Raw genomic sequence first — 24,207 nt, forward strand, 5'->3', positions numbered from 1 at the left:
AGTTATTTAACATACACAAATCTATATACATTATAATTTATGACTGACTTATAGAATTTATATGGAGAAGGAAATGGCAACCTACTCCAGTGCTCTTGCCTGGAAAATTCCATGGACTGAGGAGCCTGGTAGGCTACAGTCTGTGGGGTCACAAAGAGTTGGGCATGACTGAGCGACTTTTTACTTTTACTTACTAGTATACCAGTATGGAGAAGGAACTGGCAACCCACTCCAGTATGCTTGCCTAGAGAATCCTGTGGACGGCGGAGCCTGGTGGGCTGCTGTCCATAGGGTCGCACAGAGTTGGACACGATTGAAGCGACTTAGCGTGCATATAGAATTTTTAAGGATAATTTTAATTTAAAATGGTCCATCACATAATTTGACTACTGAAAGCCTAAGCCATTGGGTAAGATGAATTCCACTCTAAAAATAATATTTACTTGACATTGACTATTGGCCAAGTCTTACCCTAAGCATGAATTATTTCTAATTTAATCCATAGAAACTCTCTAGTATGAGTACTATTTTCTAGTATGGGTACTTATATAACATATATTTGAACCCAGGTGTCTTTAGTTTCATAATGACTTTGTTAATTTTTATTACTTTCTTATTAAGAGTTCATCTTTCTCAATATAGCTGACTATAAGTTTATTATAAGTTTATATAATCAGTTTATAGCTGATTATAATCCATGACTATTTTTTGAAGTCATGTTTTTGGTTCAATAACACTTCTACTTTCAAGAATACAGACATATGTAACAAAAGGCATTTATACTATTATCAAATACCTAAGTAGGAACAGTCCACAGACAACATACAGTGCATAAAAATGTAAAATATTAACATGTAATCTATCCCTAGAACTATGTTTTGACTAACATCTGGTGGTAAGAAGTCTCCTGAATTATGTTTAATGTTTATTTAATTTGAAATGGCTAAAGGAAAGAAAGAATTTATTTTCTTTTGGATCCTCTTCATAAAGGCCAATTTAAGAAGAAAAAAAATATATGTACAGGATTGATTACAATGATCCAGCCTGACTTAAATCTATTCTGAAGCACAACATCTGCAGAGTGTCAGATAAAAAGGACAACTTCAAGGTAAGAATCACTACAACAAAATGAGATACTGCAAGTACAAATATAATAACATGTGGACTTGGATGTATGATTTGAATGATTCAAAGTATCAAGCACCATTCTGGCAGTGTAGACAACAACAAACAGTGCTAACAAGTGTTGTGAAGAAACTGAACTACACAGGGACAGTGGCAGAAATAGCAACTGTGGATATATTAGTCAGCAATGTGTACATATGAGTGAACTCAAGTTTCTGGCTGAAAGTATACTGACAATTATAAGACATGAATAAATAGGAAAAAAAAAAAAACCAGGGGAAAAAATTAGGTTGAAAAAAAAGGAAAAGATACAACCTAAGATTTGCTCTTTAACAATAGGTTACTAAAAATGTGCATTATTTAGAGTTTAAATCCTACCTTTTTCCAGAAAAGTAATTACAACAGTTAATAAAATGGCAAGTAATTAACAAAAAGGTGAAAAATATTCATTATTTTTAATCTCTTAAATTGTTAACAGTAGTTAGTAGAGGTTTCAAGTTCTAGAAGTCACATTCAAGGATAGTTTCCCCTGGATTTATCCAAAATTATTTGGATTGAGGATCTCTTTGTCAGAATTTCCTAATGTGATATCCACAGAATACTTGGAGTATGTACAATTATGTACAATCCATTATGTACATATACAGTTTTCTGGAAGGCATTCCACAGCTTTTTAAAAATCAGGTTCTCAAAAGAGGTTCATGACCATCCCCTGGACCTCCCTAAATTAAGAATGATTAATCTGGGAAAAGAAGTATTTGCTTACAAATAGATAATATTTGTCTGTTTCCTGTTACCAAGGAAGAAAAATCCATTTAGTTTTATGATTTGGCATCTTGTGTTTTCCATTTCATATGTGTGTGGGAGGTAAGATTACACAAGTTTAAATTTCCATTACTAACCAGGTGTGGTTTACATTTTTAAGATATCAAGTTAAGGGATCCAAGTTTGCAAATCCCATTTTAAATCTCTGTTGCTCTTTCTTATTTTGCTTGGTTTCTTACTCAATTCAAATTTGGAAGGGTTTCTCCTTCCCCAAATTGCTTCATGGTTTTATTTTGGTGAATATAAGGCAAAAACAAATAAAAATTAACTTCTCACAAAGCCTTTCCTCCTATTTGATGAAGAAATTTGAAGATTCCAGCAAACATTTTCACTGAGACCATTTCAAAACTAACAGGTAATTAACAGGATTTTGGCAGCTATGGGTTCTATGGTGAAATAGAAACAATAGGATGTATATGTATACAGGAAGAGATTTACTATGAGGAATTGAGTCACTCAATTTTTTAGGCTGAGTGGTCCCTCTGCAAGCTGGAAGTCCAGGAGAGTCAGTGGTGTTTTTCCAGTCCAAGACTCAAATCTGAAGGCCTGAGAACAGATTCGAAGGAAAGAAACGATGGATGTACTAGTTCAAGCAGATTCAGCGAGTGGGTCTTTCTTGCACCATTTTGTTCTATGCAGACCCTCCATGGACTGGGTGATACCCACCCATATTGGTCCAGGCAATCTTCATTAGTCAGTCTACCAATTCAAATGGCAAGTTCTTCCAGAAAGACCTTCACAGACACACCCAGAAATAATGTTTTACCAGCTATCTTAGCATCCTTAGCCCAGTGAAACTGATGCATAAAATTAACCATCACAACAGCACCTCTACATAAATATTTATTTTAATGTAAAAAGTGACTTCTATCTCCATAGGTACCTTTGATAGTAATTTATTTCTGACATCTTAGTCACTACATTTGAGTAATCCTACTGACAAAATTTTATTTTATGGTCTACATTTTAGACACTTTATCTTAACTACCATGTTGAATTATAAATAACACTTTAATACAAATTAGAAATGATAATGCCTTTCTGTGACTAACTATATTTCTAAAGAAGAGGTGCCTTAAACCTCCTTTACATGACTTAGAAAGAATTATATACACTATTGTGGGAAATAATTCTGGCAAAGAAGGCAGACAGAAAATGTGACAACACATTAAAAAAACCTATCAAATGTTGACTTTTGGACTCAGTTACTCCAAACTTCAGGTAAACAGGAAATGAGCCTAAGATTTCTAGAGTTTCTGAATCTCAGTATTTTGCATGCTAAGTTGCTTCAGTCGTGTCCAATTCTTTGCAACCCTATGGACTGTAGCCTGCCAGGCTCCTGTCCATGGGGTTCTCCAGGCAAGAATACTGGAGTGGGTTGCCATGCCCTCCTCCAGGAGCTCTTACCGACCCAGGGATGGAAACCATGTCTCTTAGGTCTCCTGCATTGGCAGGTGGGTTCTTTACCACTAATACCACCTGGGAAGCCCTCTCAGTATTTTAAGAAGGGAAAATAAGGAACATTTTAGTTGTAACTGAGAGAATCAGTACATTTGAGACAAAAATGTTGGAAAAAGTTGGATATGTTCCAATTATCTATTCCAACATAACAAACCCATCCCCAAATTAGTGGTTAGCCATTTTATTACAGATTACAATTTTGTAGGTCAGAAATTTGGGCCAGGTGTACTCAGTAACTCAAATTTTATAACTTCTTTGTCATTTACTAGTTGAAACACTTTTATAAGTAGCCACTTCCCTTCATCCATTATTTGATTACTCACTACAGCCCTTTATAGACAAAGGGCAAGATAAAAGCGTGATTCTTTCCCCATACCTTTCATAATTGTTTCCTTTCATTCTCTAAAGATAAACAGTTGTTTTAAATAACAGGAAAAAACTCATATATTTAAACATATTTAATGGCTTTCAAATAACTGCAATTTTTAACCATACTGAAGTTCAAATTGTACCATCTTTGACCCTTGGTAAGAGCCTCTTCAAGTTGACTCCTGAAACTTTTTGACATGATGTTAGTGGTCTTTCATAATTTCTTTGCTTTTTGCTTTATAAAATCATTCCAGGTTCATTCTGTACATTTCCTATCCTGACTGGAAAAAAGTCCTGGTTTTCTATAGTGGTAAACGATATTTCAAGACCAAAATCTTGGAGGTAGGGAATAATATAAGCTTTCTTATACCTTTCCAGTGGACACAGGTATTATACAGTATGTGTATCGAACCTCATATGTTCCTGCAAATATTTTCAATTCAAATAAAGGTCCATCTGCACTCCAGAAATTGCACTCTAACCTCCTCCTAACATGTGTACTTCTCCTTTCTTTAAAGTCTAAATTTTACTAGAATATGTCTTGGTGTTGGCCATCTGGGTTGATATTCTCAAGTAAATGATATATTCTTTCAATACATAGTTTGAAATCCTTATGATTTTTAGGAAATGCTTTTTGAATTACAGCTATAGTTACTTCTTCCACACCTTTGCTTTGGTTTCCTTCTGTTCAGTTCAGCTCAGTTCAGTTGTGTCCGACTCTTTGTGACCCCATGAATCACAGCACACCAGGCCACCCTGTCCATCACAAACTCCCGGAGTTCACTCAAACTCACATCCATCTAGTCGGTGATGCCATCTAGCCATCTCATCCTCTGTCGTCCCCTTCCTGCCCCCAATCCCTCCCAGCATCAGAGTCTTTTCCAATGAGTCAGCTCTTCACACGAGGTGGCCAAAGTACTGGAGTTTCAGCTTTAGCATCATTCCTTCCAAAGAAATCCCAGGATTGATCTCCTTCAGAATGGACTGGTTGGATCTCCTTGCAGTCCAAGGGACTCTCAAGAGTCTTCTCCAACACCCCAGTTCAAAAGCATCAATTCTTCGGCACTCAGCCTTCTTCACAGTCCAACTCTCACATCCATACATGACCACTGGAAAAACCATAGCCTTGACTAGATGGACCTTTGTTGGCAAAGTAATGTCTCTGCTTTTGAATATGCTATCTAGGTTGGTCATAACTTTCCTTCCAAGGAGTAAGTGTCTTTTAATTTCATGGCTGCAGTCACCATCTGCAGTGAATTTCAAGCCCCCCAAAATAAAGTCTGACACTGTTTCCACTGTTTCCCCATCTATTTCCCATGAAGTGATGGGACCAGATGCCATGATCTTTGTTTTCTGAATGTTGAGCTTTAAGTCAACTTTTTCACTCTCCTCTTTCACTTTCATCAAGAGGCTTTTTAGTTCCTCTTCACTTTCTGCCATAAGGGTGGTGTCATCTGCATATCTGAGGTGATTGATATTTCTCCTGGCAATCTTGATTCCAACTTGTGCTTCTTCCAGCCCAGCGTTTCTCAGGATGTACTCTGCATTTAAGTTAAATAAGTGGGTGACAATATACAGCCTGACGTACTCCTTTTCCTATTTAGAACCAGGGTCTATTGTTCCATGTCCAGTGCTAACGGTTGCTTCCTGACCTGCATATAGGTTTCTCAAGAGGCAGGTCAGGTGGTCTGGTATTCCCATCTCTTTCAGAATTTTCCACAGTTTATTTTGATCCACACAGTCAAAGGCTTTGGCATAATCAATAAAGCAGAAATAGATGTTTTTCTGGAACTCTCTTGCTTTTTCGATGATTTAGCAGATGTTGGCAATTTGATCTCTGGTTCCTCTGCCTTTTCTAAAACCAGCTTAAACATCTGAAGTTCACAGTTCATGTATTGCTGAAGCCTGGCTTGGAGAATTTTGAGCATTACTTTACTAGTGTGTGAGATGAGTGCAATTAAGTGACTTCAATTATAATTATGTTGGACCTTCTTTGCTTATCTTTATTATTTTGTCTTGAAATATATTTAGCTTTATATTTTTAGTTTTCAAATTTTAACATTCTTTTCCTCCTCTATTTCTCTTAAGGCATTATCTGTTATGTTTATCTATATTTTACATCTAGTTTAATCTAAGATTTTTTTTTTTTCTTTTACTTCTCTTTCTTGAGATGTGTCAACTCTTTTCTGAGATTTGTAAGCTCTGGTTTATGTTGTTCTTCCATAGCATGCATCATTTTGAAGATTCTCAGCTTATTCTAAAACTTATTTCTGTTTATCTATCTGCTCTGAAATTTTGTCTGGTTATTTTCACTTAACAAATATTTACGAATATGTACTTTGTGCAGACAGTCGTTGTAATCTGAAGTTGACCTACACTAGACAATCAAGCTTATTGTTTTATTCAAGTAAAATTTTATATTGGTAATGCAACAAAAAGTTGACTAGTATGCCTTATTTATAATTATTAAGATCTAACTGTGTTTAGTCTCAACAGAATACTTTTACACCATGAATTGGTCATTCTTGAAACCTTCATTTCTTTACCCTGTAAGCTGGATTTATGTCTTTGGGAACATTTTAAGGAAGACGTATTTCCAAGATATAAAATTAAATTTTTTTTCTTGCACAAATGAATAATATTGGGCTGGCCAAAATACTCATTTGGGTTTTTCTGTAATAAACTAATATTTTAACTTTTTGGCCAATCACATACACACACACACACCCCCACATACGATCTAGAAAATTGCTGAGTCCTAATCCTTTCCTCCACATCTCTGTAGATACTGCAGAATTACCTTCAGGCATTTAGTTTAATGAACAAGTTTTTTTACTTTTTTTTTTTTTTGTCCCTTTATAGGCTCTATAAAGGGGGTTTTTTGGTGGGGGAAGAAAAAAGGCTTGCAAGACTTTTTTTTTGTAAATTCTTGAAATTAAAAAAAATTTTTTGGGATACTTTTAGTGGATAGCCTCGACATTATAAATCAACTATACTTCAATTATTTCTTTAAAAAAACTTAAAAGTAGAAAACAATAAAAAAAATTAGTTGTTACCATAGTCAGTGAGAATGAGCCAAAAGTTTTAGCAAAATTTACAAATCTAATGAATGTTTTATTCCTTAAAATAACCAAGTAGGTTTGTTCAAATCATCAAGTGAGTTCTTGGAATAAGGTGGACTGCTTTTGAGTACTTGGTTCTCAAAATGCTCTGCTCACATGGCTCCAAAATGGCTAACAGTGACTTTTCCCCAGGTCTTTTCTGTTGAGGGCCAATTGTGTTTCTAGTATCTATATCCTTAGACCAATGTGTACCAAAAAGTCCCTAGGTCAAAGGGGTGATAAAGTGGTAGGGTGAAAGTAAGTTTGCCAAATACAATACAGGACACGTCGTTAAATTTAAATTTCAGACGAACAACATGTAACTGTTTAGTATGGACAAGTTCCAAATATTGCATAGGACATAATTATGCTAAAAAATACTCATTGTTTATCTAAAACTCAAACTTAACAGAGCATACTTTTTTAAAAACTATGCCAACTCCTAGGTAGTGTCAGACTTGGACATTTGAGGTGGGGGTCCATATGCATGAACACAAGCCCCTAATGGTAGCAAAGATGTCAATAGTATCATCAACCACAATTAAAGATGAGGAAACTGAGACTCAGAGATGTTATTTACAATATGACCAAAGTCATCAAGCTAATCGAATCCATTTTCAATGCTAGATCTTTCTGCATGTAAAGCAAAGATTCATTTTTTTCTATTACACATACAGCACAGTGACTACAGTTAATAATCCTGTATTGCATATTTGAAAGTTGCTAAGAGATCTTAAAGCAAATATTTTTCATTAACAAAAAGAATTTACTATTTATAAGTTAATGCATAAATCTAGGGCATTTCATGGGATATCAAGGATAAGTACAATGGAAATCCCAATTGTTCAGTCATTGATCCTGAATCTTATGGACCCAGATAATTAATTACAAAATTAATTTTTGTAATTATGGGTTTACATTACACAATTCAAATTGTGGGTTTACGTTACATAATTCAAAACACTGATTTAAAAACAGTGCTAATTTGTTTACAACGACCAATGTATTTGGCAGAAGAATGACTTATAGAAATTCTTCAAGGTAAATGCCAACCAGGGGATCAAATTACGATTCAAAAACTGTCTGTTTATTTTAATGTTGGAGCAAAGAGAGGAAATATTCTTAATACTTCTATCAAGATATGTGAATTGTCATATTCCACTCTAGGAATAATCCCACCAACAGTGCAGAGGCAGTTAATACGCTTTTAAATTCAACATACCTCGATTTTCCCTCTTCGCTACTTAACATCTGCAGGCCTCAGTTTCCTTGTTTTATAAAAACAGGCTTCTTGAAAGGGTTGCGATTATACGTAATGCCTTTAGAACAACGGTGTTATACTGTTTACAGATTATATAAATGTATAGATTATAATATGTCAGATATTATATTAAATATCCTTATTAGGCTATTTATTGTCATTGTGTTATTTATTATTGTTCTACTTAACAACTTTCTGGCTAACCTGGAGAGACAGGCCACAAGCGCGCTTCCAAGGGAAAGAGGCGGATACGGGTTACCATGACAACGGCGCGCGCCTAGACATTTTTCCCCTCGCACGTCGCTGGGGAAGAGAAAAGCCTAGGTTGCGTGTTGCGTCATCACTGCGCGCTCATTGGGCTTCTCCGTGCTGTTTTAGAAGGTCCCGGCCCGGCTACCGTCGCTGCACGCCAAGAATTATTTTTGCTTTTCATTCTTTGTTAAGCGCACCGAAGTTGCAAGACTGTAAGTACTAGGGGGAGAGTGATAGAGAGCAAGCGATCGTTGAAAGAGATGCCTCAGCAGTCTGCACTTCTGAATCTTCCCTGTGTTTTCTTGATCCTATCAGCTTCCTCTCAGCTGGGCTCGCGCCGCGTCAACTTCCGGGCGGGTGCCCGCCACCACGGCCTCCGCCGCTCCCCTGCTTTGGCCCCTTTGTGTCCCTGCAGTGTCGAGGCACGGGCCCTGGCACGTCCTTTCTCGAGGCAGGGAGCATCTTAGTACAGGGAGTCTCTCTCACTGTGGGCGGGCGCGCGGCCCGCAGGGGAGTTAGCGTGGGGAACGTGCCCGCGCGTGCTGGGGTAAGAGGAGGTTGCGCGAGGGTCAGCGTGTGGTTCTAGGAAGGAAGGGCGGGGGTGGGGGAGAGAGGGAGTGAAAAAAAGCAATGGAAAATTTTAAAAGGATACCCCTGTCCACCTGATTGTTATGGCCTAACAATGAAGCGCAGCCATAATAGTCATGCTGAGCCACTGGCATGTTTGCGGGCACTTAATTGCCTTGGGAATGAACTGCTGTGGCTTTGTATTTTATGTTGTTTTCATGGCCTCTTTTTCTCTTTTTATTTTCTCCCTGCAGATAGTTCACCTATAGCGCCAAACCCCACGAAGTGGTAGTTTATATCAATATGAATCTTTTCAACCTGGACCGTTTTCGCTTTGAGAAAAGAAATAAGATTGAGGAAGCGCCCGAAGCAACCCCTCAACCCTCCCAGCCTGGCCCTTCTTCACCAATTTCTCTTAGTGCTGAAGAGGAGAATGCTGAAGGGGAAGTTAGCAGGGCAGGCACCCCTGATTCAGATGTAACTGAAAAAACAGGTGAGTTACAATGTTAGAAATTGATACAGCATCAAGAGAGTTTCGTGTTTTTGTTTTTGTTTTTTAAGAAGAAAAGCAGAAGAGATTCTGATTTCTGTTCTTGATGTCATACATACTGATGCATTGTCCTTCACCATGCCCTTTTACATGCAGCTTCGGGGCTGCCATAGGCGCCATGTACCTCCAACTGATTATCCGTCCATAGTTGTTTCACTTCTGCATAAGTTCTTAAATATGGCCCAGTGATGGCAGCTAAAATCAGAATTTAGGTCAGAATGGCAGCTATGGGAAAAAGAACTAGGTGATTCAGTCCTATGATAGATTTTGAGGCTGTTACTGCCACACATTTAAATTCATTCCAGTATTTCTCCAAAAAAAATTGATAACCTGCTGTGAGCTAAGACTTTATTCAAGGTTGCCTGAAGAAAACGTCTATGAACAAATGAAGAGCAGGTCACATTCAGATTTTGCCAACCACTGACTTCCAAAGTGCATATGAATAATTTTTTTTCCTTTGAGTTTTTTTTTTTTTTAATATGGACTGTTTTTTTTTTTAAATCTATATTGAATTTGTTACAATATTGCTTCTATGTTTCCATTTTTTTGACCTCAAGAGATCTGGGATCTTAGCTCCCTGACCAAGGATCTGAACCCACACCTCTGCATTGGCATTTGAAATCTAAACCATTGGACAACAGGGGAAGTCCCAATAATTGGTGTTCTTCATGGTGGTTCTTCATTTTTTTAACCTCTTCAGCAAATTGTTACGAACAGTAGGGTTTGAGAAAGCCAAAAATTAGCATCCCCATCTTAATCTGTGTTCTTCTGACAGTTAACTATTAGTATATATTTGAACTGCTGCTATGTTTTAGTCATAATGGTGAGTGGTTCATATTCTCTTATTAAAACAGGCCTACAAGATATTACCCACATTTTGAAGAAATGAGACCTGGTGGGTAAAGTTGGGAAGTTGGTGGAACCAGAGCTCAAATCCAAGCAATCTAATTCTTGAACTTAAACTTTTAATCATTTATGTCACTCAGTTTCTAATGAAGGATGAAAGGAATATTAGAAGTTATATTTTAATGTTTATTTCAGTAATACCCTTTTTAGTGTAAAGCTCAGTATTTCATAAGCACCTTTTAAATTACAGAATTAGTAATATTTGTCTTTACCCTTGATATCCCCATTTTGTTTGCTGTTCTACCTAAATATAACATTGAAAACAGTCCCTACAAGTTATCATTAGAATAACAATTTAAATACTTAGGTGTAATTGGAACTTGATGGAACAATTTGGTAGGTGTGACTAACTGGTAATTAGGAATCAAATTTTGAAAGGCTTTGTTTATTCGAAGAATTTTGAACTTAACCTAAATTCAGAGCACTGAAAGATTTAAGCACGAGTGACATCCCTGTGTGCATTCTTTCAGCAGATAATTTGGTTTGCATAACATGCTGTCATTAATGTCTAAACATCCAGGTACTTTAATATTTTAACTAAATATTTTAATCTGTTTATTCTGTGGTTAGGGAAGGAAAGGCCAGGGTGTAGGCATGGGATGTTGAGTCCTTGGGAGCCTCTGCTTCTTAATTTTTGTTAAATGGGACATCGGAGAAGTAACTCAGATTTTCTGAGATCCACAGTTTTTTCATCTCTAAAATAAAAACACTTTGTAAAGTGGAATTTAATGAAATGTTTCAGTTATTTATCAGTAATGTAAAATTTTTAGTTTCTTTTTCTAATCAGAAGGTGTTTTTTCTGCTTTCCTTTTTTTCTCTAAGGAGACTTCGCTTCTTTTCTCTTTATTTGGACTTTCCATATGTAAATTCTTTTTAAAACTGAGATTGCTTTAGAAATTGTGGGGTAAGTCTTAATGACACTTGGGAATTACAAAAATCAAGTTTGTTCCAGGAGTGGTAAGGATTCATCCTCCTTGGAAGAGAGAGCTTTGCTTACTGAAAAGATTATTTTAATTGATCCTGTAGATTTTTGAGAATCTTGAAAAGTAAGGCAAAGTTTAGACTTAATATTATAGGTACTCCAGAGGTACTTATTTAGTCGCTAAGTCATGTCTGAATATTTGCAGCCCCAGGGACTGTAGCCCACGAGGCTCCTCTGTCTGTGAGATTTCCCAGGCAAGAGTGCTGGAGTGGGTTGTCATTTCCTTCTCTAAGGGATCTTCCTGACCCAAGGATCGAACCCGAGTCTCCTGCATTGGTTTGCAGATTCTCTACCACTGAGCCACCAGGGAAGCCCTTGGGTAAAATAATGAAAGAAACTTGTTTTGTAAAAAAAAAAAATCAACCTGGCAGTCATGAAACCTATGTATTGCTAGAGTGTAGTGTTTAAAGGGAGAGAAATCATTTGGGAAGCTCTTTTAATCCAAACAGCAGTGGCAGTACAAACAGAAGAACAAGGCTTAAGAGTTTCAGAGTAAGAAAGTACAAGATTTTACATCTGGGTCCTTGTGTAGGAATGAGATAAAATGGATGTTAAGGATCTTAGTTTAAGTAATTGAGGGGAATAAAGGTAGTTCTATACATTAGAATAGGTATGAAGTACCCACTGTAAGACCTTGGGTATGCCTTTAAAAATTCAAATGAGAATCAAAGGTCCTGCCCTGAGTTTGAAAGTGAGAATCGCTCATGTCCAACTCTCTGACCCCATGGACTATAGAGTCCCTAGAATTCTCCAGGCCAAAATACTGGAGTAGTTAGCCTTTCCCTTCTCCAGGGGATCTTCCCAACCCAGGGATTGAACCCAGGTCTCCCACGTTGCAGGCAGATTCTTTACCAGCTGAGCCACAAGGGGAGCCTGCCAGTTAAGCAGTAGACCAAAAGCAGGTTAACTTAGCATGGCGGGAGAGGGGTGCTGAAATAAACATCAGGCCTTGGGCCCCTGGCTTCCCAGGTGGTGGTAGTAGTAAAGAACCCTGCCTGCCAGTGCAGGAGACATAAGAGACCCTGGTTCGATCCCTGAGTTGGGAAGATCTCCTGGAGAAGGGAATGGCAACCCACTCCAGTATTCTTGCCTGGAGAATCCCATGGACAGAGGAGTCTGGTGGGCTACAGTCCATGGGGTTCTAAAGAACCAGACACAATCGAGCGTGCGTACACACGGTTCCGAGGAGAGGTCAACACACTAAAATTGGATTTAAGATCAGACTGAATATGGACATTGGGAAATCAGTGGACGTATCATCAGTGGGATATGAATATTGACCTTTCTTTATCATCAACCGGTAATTACTCTTATTATGTAGAATTAGGCTACATTTGTTTATTTACATCAGTTTTAGGGTCTGAGTCCACTTACAGGATGGAAATTGTATGTGGTTAAAATTACCTGTTATCACTCTTTCTCAGATAATCCAATTATTTTACCTAAGAGTTAAGATTTTATTTTATACCATTCTCCTTCAGTTACAGTGCCACAGGGACACTGTTCCTTGAATATGCCAAACCCCATTCAATCTTTTCTTCTTCCTATATGCTTTTCCATCTGCCTCCAAGACGCTTTCTCTTGTTATCTGCATGTGACTCTGCTGTTGTATTAGGACTTAGTGAAATGTTACCTTTTTTTAAGAAGGTCTTTTCTTGATTACTCTCTAAAGTAGCAACCCTCACCCCCTTTACTGTATTTTTCTGTATAGTATCCATCACTAACTTTGCATTATGTATTTATGTTCCACTTATTAGAATGTAAGATCTGTGAGAGCAAAGACCTGGTTTACCTATCTGTCCATCCCCATTGCTTAGAACAATGATTGGTGTATAGTAGGCATTCAAAGTATGTGTTGAAAAAAGGAGTATTGAATGATGAATAGGTGATAATAGTACTTCGTACATATTTTTAAATGTCCCTCTTCCTCTTTATGATTGTGAAACAGTGCCATAGCCATCAGTCATCTTTAGCCTGGGATACTTGAAACTACCTTTGATAGAGGGCAGGCTCCCTTAATCCAGCCTTTGGCTATGAGGGCATACACTTAACCTGTGGGTCGCCTCCCCCCACCTCGGTTTATTTTACTCTCATTAGTGCCTGGAGTTATCAGTCATTACTACTTACATTTTCTTTTTTATTTTACTTTTCTGGGAGCATAGCAGGTTTGGAGAGAATAAAGCAGTGACAAATGAGTGTGAGAGTAGAGAATCTACTGTTTTATGCATAAAGAATAAAACATTGAGCTAAGCATGATCCTCAAGGAGCACCAAGAGGAAAGAACACATAAATATATATGGTTAAAATAGCACAATGTGGTAACTTCTAATAAGGGAAGATATTAAGCAGTGTAGGACCGCAGTCTAATTCACAGTGATTAGATTATTCCTTCTTTCTGCAGAGAATCAGGAAAAATCATAGAGAAATGACTGAGTGAACACTAAACAATGACTCATTGCTTATTCAGTGAACAAGGGATAAAAGCATGTTGCCTTGGAATGTGGTATGTGAATGGAATAGGTGAAGTTATCTATGGAAGAGGAGGTATAGGGCAGTATGCATGAAGCAGAAAAGATTTAGAAACAGAGACTGGTGGGTTTTGAGAGGCCTATTTATATGCTCTCCCAGGGAGAATGGACTTTATTTGGTATACATTATATAGAACATTTCAGTATGGGAGAAATAGCAATGAAACTGTTGGAATAATTGAAGCCTAAATACAGGGAAATGACAGAGGAGGCAGTTTAGAGATGTTTTATATGATATGTATATGATGATATTTGATGATCAGTTAAATGTGGAGGATTTAAAGGTAATGCAGATGTTCCTTGCTTGGACAGCTGAGTGAGTAGCACTATCAACTGAATTAGGCAGCAGGATTAAGAGATAGATACCAAAACATGTTGAATTTGCGTTTATGTTTTAGTAGCAAGGTCTAGTAGAGGGTTGAACATTGGAGTTTAGGGCTCAGAGAATGGTTGGAATATGAGAAATCAACTTTGAAGTCATCCTTGAGGTAGTTACCCACCCCCGCCCCCAGCCAAAAAAATGTCCTAAACAAAATAGATAGTAAGAAGCATCAGTATTTAAAAATGGATAAAGGAAGGGAAACCAATGAAAGATATAAAGGATGACAGAATAGTAAGCAAATGGTAATACCCTGAAAGCAAAAGAAAGGGGAGTTTCCACATTGGTGTTGTATAGTGAACAGTATCAAATGTTGCAGAGAAATCAGTTTGAATGAGATCTGATCAGAGACCTCTTTTCTTTGAAATTAAAGTTCCTGTTGGCCCATAGCAGTTTCAATAGAAAACTAAGCAGATGAAGACTCCTATTCCAACAAGGGAAAGAGAACAGCTTGATGAGGAAATAATGTCAAGAAAAGATGTCTGAGGAACATTGAAAATTGAGCATACTTTTTAGCTGAGGGAAAGAAGCTAGTGGAGGGGGAAAGGATGAAAGACGGGGCGTGGTATCTGATGAGAGGCGTCAGGGAGGTAGGAGTGCAACTGTAGCTGGACTGTTTAACTTTGAGAAAAACATGAAGACACATTTTACCCAGGGGAATGGGAGTAAAAGAGAAAAATAGATGATTCATAGGTGGTTCTGAGGTTGGAATGGAGGAAAGCTTTAGTGTATGCTTGATGAATTTCTTAATGAAATGGTCAGTCTTCTATAGTGGCTGCCATTTTGGTGTGGTCATCATGTTGAAAGTAACTGTTGTTAATAAGTAGGAGGAAAAAATTTTTTAATTGTGAAAAGATTTCCAAGGAACAATGCTCTGCCACTTACGGATTCTACAATCTTATCACTTTTGGACTTCACTTCCTTTGTCTATTTGTTCTCTGAAATCAAAATGAATAAGATCATTTGAATGATGAAGCTGCACGTATCATTTTAACCTCACGATTCTTTAACTGTTGAGTGATACTTTTAACTACTGAGTCCTCTTAAGTGTGTGTGGCCAAAATGTGAATCCTCATTTTATCTTTGGATAGAAATTCTGGTTTCCTAATGTCTGCTAGTATTAGTTGAAGAGTCGTATTTGTTAAAAAGATTAGTGCTCAATTGTTCTAATAGAAAGTACTGTGAGTCTAAATGTCTTAAATTCATTTTAAATGTACATTTTTTGTCTATGTTTTCCTTTTCTACCTTTTTAGTTTTTGTGCTGCTTTCTTCAAAATAAAGTGTTATATAAAAAATGATTATAACAATTGTGTAATGGAGAGACTCTAATGTAATCTTTTCATTTAGTGTTGGTATTTTCATTTTTTCATTTTTTTCCCTACCTATATGTATTCTAGGTTGTTGGTTTTTTGTGTTTTTTTTTTTAGATAAAATAGTATTATGTATATTGTAATGCAGCTCACTATTGACTAAAAAGTAGATTTGGGGGGGGTTCCCCCAAATGCCATGCTGCATGTGCTTAGTTGCCCAGTTGGGTATTAAACACATGCCTACTGCGGTGGAAGTGCAGTCTCTTAACCACTGGACTGCCAGGGAAGTCCCCTCAAAGTAGATTTTTTTTTATGTTTTCCATGTTCATATAAAATATGTTATACTTGAATGTGACTACAGTATGTCTTATACATTGATGTATTATAATTCATATAGTTCCGTGTTAATAGACATTGGTTGTTTTGGTTAATTTCCTCTTTTTGTTTTAAAGAATGCTGTAGTGACCATTCTTTTATATTGATGTTTTTGCCTGTGTACAATCTGTGGAAAAATTCTGGGAAATGAAATTGTCATGTTAGAAGGAATATGAATTAATATTTTAGTAATTGCCAAATAACCCATCATAATAGTTTTACCAGTTTGCACTAGACTACAGGCTGGTTTCAGATGTCTGCTTTTTCATACCAGGCCAGAATATTGCAAACCTTTCTAATCTTTAAAAGGCTAATGAACGATTAAATTGCCTTTTTTTTTTTTTATTCCAGTCTTTTAATTCTGTTTGTTGTTTACAACAGAGAAGTTTTCCATTTTTAAATGGTCAGTTTGTTAATCTTTTTCTTTAAGGCTTATGGTTTTAGGTCCCGATCAGAACTGATAAAAGAAAGCCATTCCCTACCACCACATTATAAATATATCCATCCGTATTTTCTTCTTTCACATCTGTTGGATCTTAGTTCCCTATTCAGGGATTGAATCAGGCCCTCACCAGTGAAAACCCAGAGTTCTAACCACTGGGCCACTGGGGAATTCCCTGAGCAGTCATATTTTGAAAGCAGTCGTTTTTTTGAGCAGTAGGTGTAACAACAGTGGGTTTAAAATACTTAGTATTTTAAACAACTGTTTTAAACAACTTTTCTGTCATCCAGGCTTTGTTCCATTTATTTATAGAGCACAGGCAGAGTAGATTTAGCATAATTCTTAAGAGCCTTAAGATTTTCGGGCATGATAAATTAGCAGTGGTTTCAACTAAAGTCACCAGCTACATTAGCCCCTAACAGGAGACTCAGCCTATCCTTTTAAGCCAGACATTGACTTCTCCTCTCTAGCTCTGGAGGTCCTAGATGGAACCTTCTTCCATTAGAAGGTTGTTTGGTTGACACTGAAACTTTTCTTGTTTAATGTAGCCACTTTCCTTAATTATCTTAGCTAAATCTTCTGGATATCTTGCTGCAGTTTCTACATCAGTACTTCTTGCTTCATCATGCACTTGTATGTTATGGAGACAACTACTTTCCTTCAGCCTTATGAACTAACTTCTTCAAGCTTCAAACTTTTTTCCTTGCAACTTTCTCACCTCTCTCAGCCTTCATAGAAAGAAAGAGATAGGGTCTTGCTCTGAATTAGGCTTTGGCTTAAGGGAGTGCTGAGGCTGGTTTAACCTTTTATCCAGACCACTGAAAGTTTCTCCATATCAGCAGTAAAGCTGTTTGGCTTCTTGTTTGTAGATTGACTAGAGTAGAATTTCTAATTTTCTTCCAGAACTTTGCCTTTGCATTCATGTCTTGGCTAACTGCTGCAAGAGGCCTAACTTTCAGCCTGTCTTTGCTTTTGACCTGCCTTCTCACTAACTTTAAACATTTCCATCTTTTTATTTAGAGAGAGGAATGTGCAACTCTTCCTTTCTCTTGAATACTTAGAGGCCATTGGAGGGTTAGTATCTGACCTAATTTATTGTTGTGTCTTAAGGAATAGGGAAGCTGGAAGAGGGGGAAAGTGATGAAGGAAGTGGCAGGTGGGTGGAGCAGTCAAAACACATAAAACGTTTTATCAGTTAAGTTTGCCATTTTATATGTGTGCTTTTGGGGCACCTAAAACAATTACAACAGTAATATCAAGGATCACTGATGACCGATCGCCGTAACAAACATCACCATACAATATTTGAAATGTTACAAGAATTATTACCAAAATACGGCAGAGAGACATGAAGTGAGCAAATGCTGTTGGAAAAAATGTCAGAAACCTTGCTCAACATATGGTGCCATCAACCTTCAATTTGTAAAAAAAAAAAAAAGCACTGTATCTGTGAAATGCAAGAAAAGAGGTATTCCTGTACTGTAGATTTTAATATGTTTTTGCTTTTTCTTCTTCTTGGACCTGAGAGTTTAAAGGAGTGGTTTCTTTTGTTTTTCTTGTTTATTTGTTGTTTTAATATCCAAGTAACTGAAATTTTGCTTCAACATTATTATTAACATTTACTTCCAATTTTACTTTTTGTGACCAGAGAATGTAGTCTGTAATATTTCATCTTTGATGAATTTACTGAGATATTCTTTTTGGCCTACTAAAGAATTTCTGTAAAAGCTCTGAGTACTTGAAAATGCATAATCTAATTACACATTTACTTATATGTCAAAAATAATGAGTTATTATTTATATCATTTTTTTCAAACTGGATTACAAACATGTCATAAAGTCAGTTTCTTGGATCCTGGCTGAATGCATATAACTTATTTTTCATAGATACAACAAATAGAAAATTATCAAAGTATAACAGTAAAGCCTATGAGACCTTTGTTATATAACTAGTGATCTGTGTGTTTAGGGTCATAATCTATAATGTGTCTCTTACAGTAGGTACCAATCAAAATAGTTTAAAAAATATCTTTTTATATCTTAATTATTTTGGTGCTGCCTTTTCTATTAAGAGTTTAGACTAGACAGTTAAAGCCTCATTTTTGTCTCTGTTGACTTTTTGTTCTATGTATCCTGCCATGTTTATGCATTTCATTATTAAAATTCATTTGTACATGTCAGTTATGTTTTTAATGTAGATATAAATTCTTATTAAAAAGTACTTTTCAGGTTTAACACTTTGACCTTGTCCATTATAAATCACATGACTCTTTCCTTTACATTTTTTCTGTTTATCTTTACCTTTTCTTTTGGCTTAAGCCTGAAATGTTTCTTCTTTCTCATTTTAAGCTAGTGTATGAGAAACTAATCTTCAATCTTTTAGTGTATTCCTTGTCTTTTTTGAGAGCTTTCATCAGAGATAGTTTGATTTATCTAAGATGCTGAAGATCCCTGTCTACTATGTTGTTCAAATTAGGACTGTCCAGATTATATTTTCTTAATTTTTTTAATTTTTATTTTTGGCTGCACTGGGTCTTCCATCGCCGTGCAGGCTTTTTTGTGGTGAGCAGGGCCTTCTTTCTAGTTGTGGTGCACAGGCTTTTCATTGTGGTGGCTGCTCTTGTTGCAGAGCACAGGCTCTAGAGCATACAGGCTTGCAGGCTCCAGAGCACAGGCTCAGTAGTTGGGGCACACAGGCTTAGTTGCTCCTTGGCATGTGGGATCGAACCCAGGTCTCCTCCACTGGCAGGCAGATTCTATACCACTGAGCCACCAGGGAAGCCCAAGACTGTCCAGAATTTATGATCTGTTTTTTTGGTAATAAACCTTTTAAAGGGGCAATTGTATGATGTGCTTCACTAGGAATGGCCTTGAAAGGAACGGCCTTGAAAGTCAGTTGCCATATTAGAGAATTGAATCATGTAGAACAGCACACAATTAGAATGTCAAAATGGCAAAAAGGCACACTTACATAAGTCTACGGGACAGAATCAAAGGTTTAAGTGTTTTCATTCTACTTTGGCATCACCTTTATTTGTGGATTAACAAATTGATGTAGACTTTTCTGTGTGAATTCATAATCTCCTAGCAGTGATTTTTTTCTTTTGAATAGTTTTTGATCTGGGATCCCTTGGAAAGGTAGAATCAGTGGCAGGTGTTTAAATCCTTCTTTTGTGTGATGGTAGACTTAGGTATGAAAATGAATAAATGTATACTGGAATAATTTAGGATATAAGTTTGTCTTCTGTTTGCACACCACTAATGGAGAATTGAATGGTTCGCCTTGGAAACGAACAGAGATCATTCTGTCATTTTTGAGATTGCATCCAAGTACTGCCTTTTGGACTCTTTTGTTGATCATGATGGGTACTCCATTTCTTCTAAGGGATTCCTGCACGCAGTAGTAGATATAATCGTCATCTGAGTTAAATTCACCCATTCCAGTCCATTTTAGTTTGCTGATTCCTAGAATGTTGACATTCACTCTTGCCATCTCTTGTTTGACCACTTCCAATTTGCCTTGATTCATGGACCTGACATTCCAGGTTCCTATGCAATATTGCTCTTTATAGCATCGGACCTTGCTTCTATCACCAGTCACATCCACAATTGGGTATTGTTTTTGCTTTGGCTCCATCCCTTCATTCTTTCTGGAGTTATTTCTCCACTGATCTCTAGTAGCACGTTGGGCACCTAGTGACCTGGGGAGTTCCTCTTTCAATATCCTATCATTTTGCCTTTTCATACTGTTCATGGGGTTCTCAAGGCAAGAATACTGAAGTGGTTTGCCATTCCCTTCTCCAGTGGACCACATTCTGTCAGACCTTTCCACCATGACCCACCTGTCTTGGGTGGCCTCACAAGCATGGCTTAGTTTCATTGAGTTAGACAAGGCTGTGGTCCTGGTGTGATTAGATTGACTAGCTTCTTTGAGTATGGTTTCAGTGTGTCTGCCCTCTGATGCCGTCTTGCAACACCTATCGTCTTACTTGGGTTTCTCTTACCTTGGACGTGGGGTATCTCTTCACAGCTGCTCCTGCAAAGCACAGCCGCTATTCCTTACCTTGGACGAGGGTTATCTCCTCATTGCCACCCCTCCTGACCTTGAACGTGGAATAGCTCCTCTAGGCCCTCCTGCGCCCCTGCAGCCACCGCTCCTTGGACATGGGGTTGCTCCTCCCGGCTGCCACCCCTGGCCTCGGGCGTGGGGTTGCTGCATTCAGTATCACAGTAATCCAAGTCTATGCCCCAATGAGTAACGCTGAAGAAGCTGAAGTTGAACGGCTCTATGAAGACCTACAAGACCTTTTAAAACTAACACCCGAAAAAGATGTCCTTTTCATTAAAGGAGACTGGAATGCAAAAGTAGGAAGTCAAGAAACACCTGAAGTGACAGGCAAATTTGGCCTTGGAATACGGAATGAAGCAGGGCAAAGACTAATAGAGTTTTTGCCAAGAAAATGCACTGGTCATAGCAAACACCCTCTTCCAACAACACAAGAGAAGACTCTACACATGGACATCACCAGATGGTCAACACCAAAATCAGACTGATTATATTCTTTGCAGCCAAAGATGGAGAAGCTCTATACAGTCAGCAAAAACAAGACCAGGAGCTGACTGTGGCTAAGATCATGAGCTCCTTATTGCCAAATTCAGACTTAAATTGAAGAAAGTAGGGAAAACCACTAGACCACTTAGGTATGACCTAAATCAAATCTCTTATGATTATACAGTGGAAGTGAGAAATAGATGTAAGGGCCTAGATCTGATAGATAGAGTGCCTGATGAACTATGGAATGAGGTTTGTGACATTGTACAGGAGACAGGGATCAAGACCATCGCCATGGAAAAGAAATGCAAAAAAGCAAAATGGCTGCCTGAGGAGGCCTTACAAATAGCTGTGAAAAGAAGAGAGGTGAAAAGCAAAGGAGAAAAGGAAAGATATACGCATTTGAATGCAGAGTTCCAAAGAATAGCAAGGAGAGATAAGGAAGCCGCCTTCAGCGATCAATGCAAAGAAATAGAGGAAAACAATAGAATGGGAAGGACTAGAGATCTCTTCAAGAAAATTAGAGATACCAAGGGAACATTTCATTCAAAGATGGGCTCGATAAAGGACAGAAATGGTATGGACCTGACAGAAGCAGAATATATTAAGAAGAGGTGGCAAGAATACATAGAAGAACTATACAAAAAAGATCTTCACGACCAAAATAATAATGATGGTGTGATCACTCACCTAGAGCCAGACATCCTGGAATGTGAAGTCAAGTGGGTTTAGAAAGCATTACTACGAACAAGCTAGTGGAGGTGATGGAATTCCAGTTGAGCTATTTCAAATCCTGAAAGATGATGCTGTGAAAGTGCTGCACTCAATATGCCAGCAAATGTGGAAAACTCAGCAGTGGCCACAGGACTGGAAAAGGTCAGTTTTCATTCCAATCCCAAAGAAAGGCAATGCCAAAGAATGCTCAAACTACCACACAATTGCACTCATCTCACATGCTAGTAAAGTAATGCTCAAAATTCTCCAAGCCAGGCTTCAGCAATATGTGAACCGTGAACTTCCTGATGTTCAAGCTGGTTTTAGAAAAGGCAGAGGAACCAGAGATCAAATTGCCAACATCTGCTGGATCATGGAAAAAGCAAGAGAGTTCCAGAAAAACATCTATTTCTGCTTTATTGACTATGCCAAAACCTTTGACTGTGTGGATCACAGTAAACTGTGGAAAATTCTGAAAGAGTTGGGGATATTAGAGCACCTGACCTGCCTCTTGAGAAACCTACATGCAGGTCAGGAAGCAACAGTTAGAACTGGACATGGAACAACAGACTGGTTCCAAGAAGAAAAGGAGTACGTCAAGGCTGTATATTGTCACCCTGCTTATTTAACTTATATGCAGAGTACATCATGGGAGAAGGCAATGGCACCCCACTCCAGTACTTTTGCCTAGAAAATCCCGTGGATGGAGGAGCCAGGTGGGCTGCAGTCCATGGGGTCGCTAGAGTCGGACAAGACTGAGCGACTTCACTTTCACGCATTGGAGAAGGAAATGGCAACCACTCCAGTGTTCTTGCCTGGAGAGTCCCAGGGACAGGGAAGCCTTGTGGGCTGCCATCTCTGGGGTTGCGCAGAGTCGGATACCACTGAAGCAACTTAGCAGCAGCAGCAGAGTACATCATGAGAAACGCTGGGCTAGAAGAAGCAAAAGCTGGCATCAAGATTGCCAGGAGAAATATCAATAACCTCAGATATGCAGATGACACCACACCACCCTTGTGGCAGAAAGTGAAGAGGAACTAAAAAGCCTCTTGATGAAAGTGAAAGTGGAGAGTGAAAAAGTTGGCTTAAAGGTCAACATTCAGAAAACGAAGATCATGGCATCCGGTCCCATCACTTCATGGGAAATAGATGGGGAAACAGTGGAAACAGTGTCAGACTTTACGTTTTGGGGCTCCAAAATCACTGCAGATGGTGACTGCAGCCATGAAATTAAAAGATGCTTACTCCTTGGAAGGAAAGTTATGACCAACCTAGATAGCATATTCAAAAGCAGAGACATTACTTTGCCAACTCTAGTCAAGGCTATGGTTTTTCCAGTGGTCATGTATGGATGTGAGAATTGGACTGTGAAGAAGGCTGAGCGCCGAAGAATTGATGCTTTTGAACTGTGGTGTTGGAGAAGACTCTTGAGAGTCCCTTGGACTGCAAGGAGATCCAACCAGTCCATTCTGAAGGAGATCAGCCCTGGGATTTCTTTGGAAGGAATGATGCTGAAGCTGAAACTCCAGTACTTTGGCCACCTCGTGCGAAGAGTTGACTCATTAGAAAAGACTCTGATGCTGGGAGGGATTGGGGGCAGGAGGAGAAGGGGACGACCGAGGATGAGATGGCTGGATGGCATCATCAACTCGATGGACGTGAGTCTGAGTGAACTCCGGGAGTTGGTGATGGACAGGGAGGCCTGGCGTGCTGCGATTCATGGGGTTATGAAGAGTCTGGCAGGACTGAGCGACTGAACTGAACTGAATGGAGAATTTCATTTGTGCTTATTCCCTTGAACCTTGGAATCTTCTTTCATATGCTAATGATGTAGGTTCCCATTGCCTTTGATAATGGGAAAATACCATCTTCTGTTCCTAAAACAGGATTTTTAAGTTATTTTTACATGAAAGGACAGGCTGTTTTCCCTTACGTTCCTTTAGCATTTTGTTGATTCCTCTCAGGTGGCACAGATTATGATTCATAACATAGCTATTTATGTACATGGCTATTTAGCTCCTATAATTAGTTTCTTTAGGGCAAGTGGAACTGTAACTTGCCTTTTTTTTTTTTCTTTAATATCCATAACCTCCTGGTACAGTGCCTTAAATACAGCAGGCCTGCAACAAAGTCAGAATAGAGTAGTAGCCAGTGTCTTTTATAATTGTTTCTAGTTGTCACATTGTTTCCCGCATTTCTATCGTTTTCTTTTTTGCTTCCTTCCTGTCTCCTTTGTGCTGTTGCTTAAAAGTGCTTCTTTGCTTTGGTCAAAAAATGTCATTACATCAGGAATATCTCTTTGGCCATTGGCTATTAGCTATTTTTCCGGTTGTTCTGAAAATAGTCAAACAAATCTAAGCACTTCAGCACTATTATAATTCCAGATTATTGATACTAGAAAGTTGATATTTTATGTAAAGCTCTTACTGTATCCCTTTATTCTTCAAAGTATGACCTGTGAATTTTTGAGTTCCCTTGGACCCAAAAGGGTTAAAACTATTTCATAAT

The 24,207-nt window shown here is 38.0% G+C and overlaps 1 protein-coding gene across 4 annotated transcripts in view; it reads left to right on the top strand.

Moving 5' to 3' along the window:
• The first annotated feature begins 8,385 nt into the window (after positions 1 to 8,385).
• The window catches only part of SMARCAD1 (SNF2 related chromatin remodeling ATPase with DExD box 1), a 90,664-nt gene continuing 74,842 nt past the window's right edge, over positions 8,386 to 24,207 (top strand). For 2 of the 4 annotated variants that reach the window (XM_086406554.1, XM_086406556.1), the window contains exons 1-2: positions 8,386 to 8,606; positions 9,216 to 9,454. In XM_086406554.1, the coding sequence (XP_086262680.1) occupies positions 9,265 to 9,454 (190 nt within the window). In that variant the 5' untranslated portion in view covers positions 8,386 to 8,606; positions 9,216 to 9,264. The other 2 variants (XM_086406555.1, XM_086406557.1) reach the window with 2 other exon arrangements.

The sequence above is a fragment of the Bos grunniens genome, chromosome 6 (genome assembly GCF_055505025.1).
Source record: "Bos grunniens cultivar Pamir isolate PY7600 chromosome 6, Bosgru_T2T1.0, whole genome shotgun sequence".
In the NCBI taxonomy this organism is placed as follows: Eukaryota; Metazoa; Chordata; class Mammalia; order Artiodactyla; family Bovidae; genus Bos; species Bos grunniens.